The 12,114-nt window shown below is 44.5% G+C and overlaps 1 protein-coding gene across 1 annotated transcript; it reads left to right on the top strand.

Moving 5' to 3' along the window:
- Window positions 1-5,365: 5,365 nt before the first annotated feature.
- LOC149370570 (uncharacterized) lies at window positions 5,366-6,907 on the top strand. The gene has a single exon (XM_089562275.1). The coding sequence runs from the start codon at window positions 5,366-5,368 to the stop codon at window positions 6,668-6,670; it is 1,305 nt and encodes a 434-aa protein (XP_089418401.1). The 3' UTR covers window positions 6,671-6,907.
- The last annotated feature ends 5,207 nt before the right edge of the window (window positions 6,908-12,114 follow it).

Here is a 12,114-nt window from a genome sequence, read left to right as displayed (position 1 = left end):
TTGCGATTGCAAAGCATGAGCTTCTGTTTTTTCGAGATTGAAAGTCTCACTGCCAGCGTACTTAATTGAACCTTCTAGTGCTTGAACCAGTACTGTTTGATGCAGAAAAGCTGCCCAGAGTGATGTTTTTGGTGTCAAAGCCGCATGGCAAAAATTGCATTCCAGATGTCCCAGAGTTCTGCTGGCTTTGGATACTAGAAATTTTATGTTCGAATTGAAGGAAATTGTGTTAGTTATGTGAAAGGCGAAGTAGCAGTATGATGTTACAAATTTTGCAGGAGGTTTAAGTGGCTATGTAAGACACGAAGTATTAATGCGGTAAATGCACGTCGATTAAAATTCGTAATGGCAATTTCCATCGGCCTTTTGCGAGACCAGTACACCACGTTATTGACGACGGAGTGGAAGGAGACACGTTCAGCTTAGTATCGCTGGTTCTTTTTATGTTATATTAGGCAGTCATCAGCAGAAAGGATATTTTTGGGATGAAGCTACATGGGGTCAGCCGTATATTTATATTTGGAAGGAGACAGGACCGATAACTGATCCGTGTCGTACTCCCGTGTTGAAAGATGCTGGAGGAGAATCAGCGCCTTTGACATAGACGTATCCAACTCAGGTAGAAAGGACAGCGTGAATGTTGTGAAATACAGCTGGGTCAACGTTTAAAGAACCCCTTTTACCCATAACAATGGAACGGTTTGCATTGTCGAATGAGTTAGAGGAGTCGAGAAAGGAGCAATCTATAGGGATACCGAATCTACCAGCACGGGGAAATTGTTTTTGAAGTAAAAAAAACTGTGTTAAATAAGAATTGCTTGTTAAATTTGCGTTGAATGTGGAAAAAAATTTCTTATAGTCTAGAATGCAGACATGGGGAGTAAGCATGATATGATCCAATACATTCTTTGGTGCTGATGCAAATGAAATTGGTCAGTAGTTGAATGAATTATGAATTTCTCCAAATTTTTAGATAGAAAATATGTTTCTCTTTTTCCAGTCAGCGGGTACTATTGCAGAATTATGACAGTGATGTGAAAATCTTCTTAACATTATAGAGCAGTGCTCACTAGTACTTGTTAAAATATTTTTTTATTAGATATAGTCCACAGGAAGCGCTGAGTTTTATTTTAGCAACGATAGATTTCATATCAGCAGGATCAATGGATAGAGGTTCAGTCCGTAGTAATTGGACTTCTGTTTTAAGTAAGCTGACAGCTTGGTGAAGACCATGAGTCTGATTTACTGATACTGTTATTGAGCAGTGAAGCGTGTTGCAACAGTTTAAATTTTCTCAATTAACAAAATTTTGCCGCAGCTGCGCAAAAATTTGTCACACTACACGCAGTCGCCATTGGCAACAACCTTCCCTACATAATACTGACGGTCCATTGCTGACACTGGCTTATCCGCAATCCACATGCTTTCATTGCAAATGCCCAACTGCGCACGCCGTTAGCCAGCACGCCAAAGCGTTCGCCCTCGACAGGCATGCATTATCGCGACAGAAAGAAACGCGCAGAATGCGGCGCCTTTGCCTTCTGCTGTTCGATTTTCTTTTCATCGCACTTTTACCTGGGTGGTATAAGAAAGACGTTATAGTTGTTCTAGAATGAATCGCGGATGACACTAGCGTCTTTTTGCTACCATCAAAGTAAAAGCGTGATGAAAAGGAATTCGAGCAGCGGAGCGCCTAGGCTCCGCTCGCTTCACGTTTCTTTCCGTCGCCCATTTCAGTGAATTTGACGTCAAAGCACTTATAAAGCAGAAAATCAAACCAGATAGTTCATGACTTGCCTCAAACATTTCGTTTCGGGTGAATCGGAACTCGATCCAGAAATATTCCCCGGGTTTGGGGGCCATTGAGACAGGAATTGCTGTGTCGCCCCAAGTTTGGCCGTTAACTCTTATATCAATCCCTTTTCTGTTTGGTGCATAGAAATTGTCGCCAATTTCCACGAAGGGAAAATAACCATGATAGTTTACTGAGTAACGGAACCTGGAAGGCAAGCAACAGAGTTGATACGTGAGGAACACCAGGACCTAGGCGGTGAGAGCGCTAAGAGGTGAGAGCTGCATCTCTCGGCTTGCGCGCTGTCATTCAGACGATCGCACGCACCCTAATGTAGGGTGCCTGCAACTTGTATTATCTACGCTAACCATCGCGAACGCTTTGATTGGCAGGAGAGGGGATAAAACCTTTCCACAATGGTCCCCAGCGCGCCATGCAATCCTTTGTTGCCGCAGCGCATTTTTAGCTTGCGGGTAACCCACTGCATGATGAAAACCATTGTCTTCTCGAGTAGTACAGCGGAGTATCTAAGATCCTTCGGAATACGACTGTTGAGAACAAGGCCGTTGGGTAGAATGGTCGCCCTGATGGACGCATTAGGCGACATCAAAGTGGAACAGGGCGGTACTGTGCACTGCCGCTCCTCTGAAACGCGCCTAATAGAAGAAGTTAATACCAGTGTCGTGAATGAGCAATTTCACGAAATCCATGTCGCACTGCGGTGGTGCCAAAATAAAGCGAATTTAGTTGGGTGTTCTAATAACGATGGACTTTGATTTGTCGTACAGTTGGCTCACAGGTAGCTTCATTCGTTTTGCCCAGGGCTTAGCGCTAAAAACAAAGCTTCGAAGAGCTGTAGACGTTTGCAATTTCTTTAGATTAGCCTACGGCTGTAAATAGGTTTTCTTTTTCATTGCAAATTTACATAATGCGACCAATATACAACACATCTTATTTACACCTGCACCAGAAAATTTGTATTAGTCTGGAAAGAAACTTCACCTACGAGAATTTCTCAAGGAAACCTCCCAGGATCACGCGCACAGAAACGTATCAGAGCAAGCAAACATTCTTTAACAAAATGAAATAGTAAAAGACATAAATTCAAAAGTTTTATTAAATGGCAGAGGACCCTTTTGCATGCCAGTGCGAAAACACAGAGTAAAGCGCGGAAAATTTCACTAAGCAATACAGAGCCAAAGTAACAGAACACCAAGACAAAAGAGGACCTTAAACAGAGGACTGCGGTAGATGTACAGTTGTTATAGATATATTACACATTCTAGACATAAGGCTGTTCTACACGCTGATTCCACAGTGCATGCATGAGTGCTGAGGTTTCCACTGAGTCAAATGCTTTCTCGTAATCAATGGATGCTATATATAGGGGTTGCTTATATCCAGCTCAATCCTGTATCATCTGATTGATAGTGTGAATATCATCTATTTTGAAATATTCTTTATGAAAGCCTGCCTTATCATCTGGTTCAATGAAGCCAAGGTTGCCCTTACTCTATTAGCGATTGTCTTAACAAATATATTGTAGGCAATGGACAATAAGCTGATCGGACTCTAAATTTTCAAGTTCTTGACGTGTTCTTATGTATTAAGGTTATGTTAGCATTTACCATGCTTCTGGTACGCTCAGAGTCATAATGCATTGCGTATATGGGGTCGCTAGTTTCTTTTGCACAGACTCTCCTCCGTCGATCAACAGATCTCCTGTTACCCGGTCCCTTGGAGCTGCTCTGCCCACTCATAGCTCCTAAAGCTTTGTTTAGTTGCTCCTTCGTTACTCTCTCTTTTTCTCTTAATTATGAAATTATGGTTTTTGCCTATGCCTAGTTTCTTCCTCATCGTTCTGAGTCTACCTATGCACTGTATACTATATTCGATTGTCAGCTTATCAAACTTCCTATTGTCGCCTATATTGGACTTAATCATAACATTGATAGCTCTACCAGTTTTATTCTATCAGGGGGTCTAGACGCAATCATGCTTTGGCGTTTTTTGATCAGATCTGTCCCCTCCTGAGAGAGCTTGTCAGTGTTTTGTCCAACCAACCTAGCACTTACTTCTGCTGTGCATTCCGCAGTGATATCTGTTGCCGTTATTGTTCATATCGTAAACATTATGTCCTCAGTTAAAGGCCTATATCTTTTCCGCAGTGATATACTGACTTCCTGTACTTTTCCTGTGACCAAAGCGTCAAGAAAGAAAAAATTATGAAGGAGGTCATCATAAAAGCAGGGACGTTTCATTAGGAACTATCTCATGTTATGCCAAGGTTTATTCGGAGTAAAACGCTCCTGATGGTCCAGTTATCTCTCTCGTATGCTCTTTCGCCGGGACTTCTACTTTACACTTGCGAATTCCGTTAATTATTTAGGCATCCTCATTTATCATTACATGCCGTTTTATGCCCTGAGGCAATAAACATCGCATTAAAAAAATCCGTTAATTAAGCACACTCTGGCTACTCAAGCAGTAGTCGACCTTTTCCTTTGAAATATTTATTGTCGCGCCAGCGCCTGTCTTCGTAAAAAGCATTTACTTACAGTATCTTTGAACTCACCTTGCTTTCTTGACCAAGAACACGTGCACCGACAGCTTGTTTTGCACTTTGCAAGGCAAATCTGTTAACCAGCGCCGTAGGCTGTACGGAGTCTGTGGGAAAATAGCAGTGTGGTAAGGAATAACGGAAGTTGGGGGGGGGGGCGAGTTTTCTATAAACATTTTTCTCTAAACCCGCTCTAGAGATACAGCATGATGGCGAAGCGTTTAAGCGTAAAGGTAGGGCCACAACACCCGTGAAATAACGTATCGACGTCTTTAACACTAATGTGTTGTGAATTTTTATTGCGCATAATACTATTCCTCTCGCATGGTTTGACAATGTGACAACTATACTAATTATTGCACTCATGGCATAAAGGCCACTTAGGAAGTTGCTACAATAAAACGACTGCTTAGTTCTGCACCCAGGTGGTTATTTGAGTACTTGAAGTTGCACGTTGCTGCAAAGCTACTGATGTGCAAAATAGAGAGTTGTGGTTACACTAGAAGCTAGCATTGTAAGATATTAGCACCAGTATGCCATGATGTCTGCCTAATAATAGGAGTAATGCAGGCGAAGCTGTTTAGAGATGCCCGTGTACAGTGCGATGGCAGTGCACGTTAAAGAAGCCCAGGTCGTCTAAATTTCCGAGGCCCTATCACTACGGCGTCCCTCTTAGCCCGAGTCCCGTTGGGAGGTCAAAACCCATAAACCAAACCAATCCAAACCAAGCCGTTTAGAAACCCTTGCAGTTCAATTTGCAGTTCATAATTCATTAGTGCATTGTGGTCCCGCTTTACATTGAGTCTGACGTTGCTTTCTGATCATAAAATACGAGAGCTTTCCAGAAACCATGCGAATATAGTGTAACAAGGAAGGTAAATTCTGTTCCGCTGCGCTGTCATGTTTCTGATTCTCCACCGCTTCTCTTTCAACAGCTCGAAACTATTAGTCGAAACTATTAGTTGGCACAGGTCGAAACTATTAGTTGGCACGGAAGCAGCATTTGGAACACCATGGCTCATGCAGCGCATCTTTACCCTTCGCAGACGACGTTCGCGTTCTTGGTACTGCTGTGTCCGCCCCCAGCATACCCGGCGGATGACATTTCCACACCGCTGCTACAACCAAGCGATGACGCATTCTACCAGCAGCCCTTCAACTATATTCACCTGGATCCATTACAGTTAATGCGCCCGGCTTTCTACGTACCTTCATCGTCGACTCTGACGTCACATCGCACTGGCAATTTAAGCGGCTGTCTGAGCGACAGTCCGTTTAGTTGGCACGGAAGCAGCATTTGGAACACCATGGTTCATGCAGCGCATCTTTACCCTTCGCAGGTGTGTAAAAACGTTTCGCTTTATGCTAAGAAAAGTGACGACCCGTTTTCGCTATTGCTCCCGTGCCAACAAGTGCTTTGTGAAATTGTCTGCGATTGTTTCTCAATGGCGATGCTCATACTGCGCTCCGGTCATTTAGAGACTAATCCGGGGCCCACCACGCGTAATACTGAAGCATTACTTGAACTGCAACATTTGCCCGCCAATCCTTCGGAGCAGATGGAAGTTCTTTTTCGGCTATTAAAGGACCTCCAGGCACGATCTGTAGAATCCGCTAAGGGCCAGGCCGAGTTGGTTAGCGACGTTAAGGCAATTAAGGTTGGTCAAAAGAACATCGAGACCAAAATTGAGGCAATCCAGACGAGGTTAGACAATCTTGAAGAAAAAACAAAGGTATTAGACCGTCTCGATGATGACATTGCTGGAATTCAAATGTCAGCACAAGTCCAGACAAATCGGCTCGACTCTTTAAAACTGCGTGTTGACGAACTTGAGGATAGATCTCGACGCAATAATTTAATTTTTCATGGAATCCCTGATTCTCGCGAATCATGGGAACAGCCAGAGTCGAACGTAAGGGCAGCACTAGCCGAAGCAATCGACAGCCTACCCGACACAGCAATAGAACGCGCCCATCGCATAGGTCGCTACACGCCCGATAAGTGTCGCCCAATTGTTGTCAAGTTAGCCAGCACGAAAACAAAAGACAAAGTACTTTCCGCGCGAGCAAAGCTAAAAGAAAATGACGTCTCTATTTCCGAAGATTTTTCGCCCGCCACACGCCATGCCCGAAAAAAACTCATTGAGTACGCTAAAAGCCAGCCCCAACCATGTCCTTTCCAGTTAAGATACACTAAACTAATCATGAATAAAAAACAGTTCGTCTATGACCCGGCGACAGACACCATCAGCGAAAATGCCGCGTACGAACCACGAGATAGCGGCGAGCATGTTGATTGTGAACACGTCCCAAGTTAGGAAAGCGCGAGGGGAAGTGGACAAGACGCGTCCCACGTATCAGTTTTTTTTTACTAATATTCGTAGCATCATGAATAAACGCGCTTCCTTAACTTCTGTCGTAGATACTTGCAATACCGATATTTTAGTGCTTACAGAAACGTGGCTGCATTCACAGGTTCAAGATCACGAACTTTTTCAGACCGCTCATCGTTTTTCACTCTATCGTTGTGACCGAACAATGCGACAGGGAGGCGGCGTGCTCTTAGCCATTCTGAAAGATTTCGCATCCCAGTGTATTCATGTATCTACTGACTTAGAAATGGTTTGGGCCATCGTTGAACTAAACCACCAGAAGATAATCATTGGTGTTCGTTACCGCCCCCCCAAACCATTCATTTAACTTCGTAAATGAGGTACATGATATCATTAACATCGTTACATGCCGTTATCCCACGTTACCTTTATTTATGCTTGGCAATTTTAAGCTACCAAATATAGTATGGAACACTAGATCTCCAACCTTACAGCCTTTTTCTTCATTAGCCAATGAGTTCATAGAAATGTGCTGTTTTTTCGTTTTCACAACTTGTTACGCAGCCTACAAGAATTATGGAATCTGTCGCAAACACACTAGACCTTGTAATAACAGCGCAACCTGATCTTGTTTCCGACATCACGTACTTACCCGGCTTGAGCGACCATTCGGCCCTTTCATTCAACTTGAATATCTTGCGACCAAAAACCGTTAAAAAATTCAAACCGTTTCGAAATTATGCAAAAGCTAATTTTGAAGCCATTAATACTGAATTATCAGTCTTCCTTGACGTCTTTCTACAAGACTTTGACTGCCGTAGTGTTCAGTCTAACTGGAATATGTTTTCTTCCAAAATTGCTGAATTAACAAACAAATACATCCCACTTCGCACCCTTGTCTGTTACCATAACGCTCCATGGTACAGCACCTGTCTCAAGCGCTTGTCTAATAAAAAAATGCGTCTCTACAAATCTGCCAAAGGTTCTGTTAGAATAACACGGTGGACTAAATACAAACTGGCAGCCCATGAGTATTTAACCGCGCTTAAACAAGCAAAGAATAACTTCATAATACCTTGCCATCAAAATTCTGGCGTGTGATTAACCCCAAAGCGGATGACATGATAACTTTGATTGACAGCTCTTCCAATGTTATTCCAGCTAACGAATGTGCGTCTGTATTTAACGAAGTTTTCCTGCGCAACTTTTCTTCAACTACCAATATTACGCTCCAATCTACGCACAACAATGTTTATCCAGCAATCTTTCCCATAACCATTGAAGCAGAAGGCGTCGAATCAATAATTTCATCTCTAAAACCATCTTCCGCTCCTGGGCACGATTTAATCAACGCGAAATTTCTGAAAAACACGAGCTGTTATTCTTCCATTTTTCTAACAAAGATATTCCAGCAGTCGCTCGAAAAAAGTTCTTTGCCGGCTGAATGGAAGGTAGGGAAGGTGATCCCACTCCAGAAATCAGGTGACAAGCATTGTCCTTTTAACTACCGGCCTATCTCGCTCACTTGCATCCCATGTAAAATTCTAGAACATGTCCTTGCCTCAAATCTAGCTAGCTTTCTCGAATCTAATTCATTTTTCTCACCATCGCAACATGGCTTCCGCAAGACTTATTCATGTGAAACACAAGTAGTATCATTCACACATCAGCTAAACGTCATCCTTGTCCGCTGTTCACTTGCCGACTGTATATTTTTAGATTTCTCGAAAGCATTTGATAAAGTATGCCATAACCTTCTAATGTTTAAGTTACATCAACTTAACATTGATCCCAAACTGCTTGCTTGGATCGAATGCTTTCTTTTTAACCGTTCGCAATTTGTTTCTGCTAATGACTCAACCTCGCAGCCAAGTAAAGTACAGTCCGGCGTACCTCAAGGGTCGGTACTTGGTCCTCTACTTTTTTTAATTTACATTAATGATCTACCGTCTTGTGTTTCCTCTAACATTCATTTATTCGCAGATGATTGCGTCATCTACAGGGAAATAATTTGCGACGATGACATATCTTCTCTTCAAGCAGACCTTAACGCTATCTGTATTTGGTGCCAATCATGGTCAATGGAATTAAACATCAAAAAATGTAAATTTCTGCGTGTGTCAAGAACTTCCGGCCAGCTACCTTCCTAGCACCTTAATAATGTCCCTCTATATCCTGTTTCTTCTTACAAATATCTTGGTATCCATATTACTAGCATCCTCACTTGGTCCATTCACACTTCTTACGTAATTAATAATGCTAATCGCATGCTGGGATATCTAAAACGTAATTTCACTAAGGCACCTTCTTCCCTAAAACTACTTCTATATAAGACACTGGTCCGCTCAAAGCTAGAGTATGCTGCAGCAGTGTAGGATCCCTTTCAACAAAACCTAATTCACTCATTAGAAATGGTCCAGAATAATTCTGCTCGTTTTATTGTATGTAATTATAACCGAACTGCCAGCATCTCTGCAATTAAATTAAATCTCAGCCTGCCATCTTTAGTACCTCGCCGTAAAGCCCTTAGACTCACTTTTTCACAAGATATTTTATCATCCTTCACTTCGGCACGAACTGATCTCCCCTCCCCAATACATTTCATCAAGGCTAGATCACAATAACAAAGTCGGAATTCTATTTTGCAAAACCAATGCCATGTTTCAGTCATTTCTTTCGCGCACAGCTGCTGAGTGGAATCACCTTCCTGCATCTACCGCTACCATTACTGACAACCAACGCTTCAAAACAGCATTAGAAAACTTTGTATAAGTAAAAGCATCATCTTTTTTTTACGAGCGTTTTGTTTGTTTGTTTTTCACTGTATTGCTGCGCTGTATTTTGTGTATTATATATTATTAACCAGCACACCAAGAACTCAACAGCTAATAATGTATAACTAGGAGCAATCATTTTTGTATTACTAATTAGTTTGCTGCACTGTACATTTTTTTTCTGAAATTTTTGTAACCACTCCCCTCTATAATGCCTCTGGCCCTGAGGGTACACGAAATAAATAAAATGTCATCCTTGTTACGTTTCGCCTTCGTCGTGTAGAAAAAAACGGCGTGGCTGCAGCGGAACGCCGACTAGCCCCGAAAGGCACGTTGGGTGAACGCCTGGATTACCCACGGAAGCCGCGTCCGTCGGCCAGGATGAATTTTTGAGCGAGCGTCTCCACTACACCGCGTGCGAAAGCACGTTCGAACGCAAGAAATGCGCGGGAACGCAGCTCGTGGACATTCCAGCGCCTGCGCGACGTGGATGGCATCTTTCTCCCTCTCCCAACACGTGACGTGGGCGTGCTCCAACAGGAGAGTGTGTGATTGGTGCCACAGTGAACTTCCTTCCTCGGCAGGCCCGGCCCCCATCGAGGGAACCTAGGGAAAGAGATAGGATAGGATAACTTTATTCGGCTCTAGCACAAGGTTTCTTTATGTGGTCAGATAAGTCCATCCGCAATGGTCGGTTGCCCCTATTCCAGGGCTCCGCTGGATGCTGCCGTCAGCTGAGCTCGCCGTATCAAACCGATCTGGTCATCGCGGCAGTCGCTGGAGAGCAGACCCTCCCATTGCTCCAGACTTGGGTTTTGTATAACTGGGACGATGTCGACTTTTTGACATGCCCATGGGATGTGATACAGTGTAGGTTTTTCATGGCACCACGGACAATTGTGTGCGTAAAGTGTGGGGTGAATTTTACTTTTTACTGGGGAAAGAGAACACTTTAAAGAGTCGGCAGCGAGTACGGCCGAGGGGGTATCTGTCCTCGCTTCGGCGAGCGCGGCTTCGGCCGCTTATCTCATTTTTTCAGCAGCGTCCGCTCCGGCGGACGCAGTTGTTGCTGCGACGCGCGTCTTTTCTTTCCTTCTCTCTTTCCTCTGATCTCTTACCTCTCCTCTATCTGCACGTGGCAGCGGTGGTGGCTTGGCTCGAGCCAGTAGCAGGCCCGTGCAATTTCCTTTTCATCCTTCTCTCAGTCACAACAACAACAACAACGGCCGAGGGGTCTCATCATGTGGTCTCATCATCAAGCGTTTCAGCATTGAGCGTCTCGTCATCGAGCTCCTTTGTACATAATGTAAATTAGCTGTATAAAGTTTTCTCTCCTTGTTTTTCCAGCAGCCTCATCTCTGACCTCCCTCATTCCATCTCCGGCCCGACCATGCTACCTGATGTTTAACATCTGGTTGGCAGCGCTGGGATTCGAAACAACGGACGCCAGCGTACAGATGCGGTCAACGGGACGCTAAGCAGCAGAACGGCGAGTCGGGGGCAGTGCAACGGGCCCTGTGTGATGACTGGTTGCCTGCAGCCGAACGACTGCGCTGGATTCTTGGCTGCGAGGTTGATCGAGACAACGGACGCCAGCGGAGAGATGTGGTCAGCGGGACGCTGAGCGGCAAAACGGCGAGTCGGGGGCAGTGCAACGAGCCCTGTGTGATGACTGGTTGCCTGTAGCGGTACGAGTGCGCTGGATTCTTGGCTGCGAGGTTTGGTGAGTGCAGGACTTTCTTCTGCTGAGTTTTGCCAGGCTTTGTTATGGTCAGAAACAGAGCTGGTAATTGGGGTTGTTGCTGCCGGGTTAGCTGCGGCAAGACAATAGCGGTCAGCAAAGAAAGCAGCACTCGGAGAAGCCATGGATTTGAAGACGCTGCGCAAACCCAAGTTACTGGAACTTGCAAGAGAGTTGGGTCTGGATGTCTCAGACAAACTCAGAAAACCAGAGCTGCTAAAAGCTACTCTTGCGTTGGAGGCTGAAGATGACGAGCTTGCGGAATGCCTTGCGACCATTGAGGAGAGGGAATTTGCAAAGAAAAAGGAGGAGGAACTTGAGAAAAAAATGGCAAAAAGAGAACGGGAGGTACTAGAACGTAGAGAAAAGCAAGAAAAAGAGGAGCGGGAGCGAAAACAAGAGGAAGAAGAGCGGGAACAGGAACGCGAAAGAGAGCTGCGGGAACTTACGCGTGAACTTAACGCGATCAGGAGAATGAGAACGCGATCTCGCCTAAGTGTTTTCAGAAAAGGCGAAATTTCAGAACTTTTCTAGAAAATTTTGAGAGAATATGCATGGAGGAGAATCTAGACCTGGGTGATTGGCCAATCGTGTTGATGGGATTCCTCCCACGTGAACCCAGAAACGTCTGCGCGCTTGTCTGACGAGGGTGCCCACAGCTATGCGATATCTAAAAGTAAGCTCCTCCTATACTTCGAATTCCCGCGGAGGCAGATTTCGAAAGCCAAAGACGGTTGTAACATTCACCACGAGGGTGTCAGGGACCAATTAGGAGCTCAGCTCAGTCGCCGGATGACACGGCTGCTGCTCAGAAGTGGCGGCATAGGACAGGTTTGGTCCAGAAAAGAACGGCCACTTCGGCAGCCAGGACCGATGAGTTCGGTCGAAAAGCTAGCGAAAAGTGGAAATCAGCA

This window comes from Amblyomma mixtum, chromosome 1, assembly GCF_055824585.1.
Source record: "Amblyomma mixtum isolate Tamu chromosome 1, ASM5582458v1, whole genome shotgun sequence".
NCBI classification, from domain to species: Eukaryota; Metazoa; Arthropoda; class Arachnida; order Ixodida; family Ixodidae; genus Amblyomma; species Amblyomma mixtum.
The sequence above is the reverse complement of the archived record's forward strand: the minus strand, read 5'-3'. Positions and strand labels throughout refer to the sequence as shown.

Bases quoted from the DNA above. Each gene is read 5' to 3' on its own strand.
- LOC149370570 (XM_089562275.1), top strand. From the start codon at position 5,366: ATGGCTCATGCAGCGCATCTTTACCCTTCGCAGACGACGTTCGCGTTC.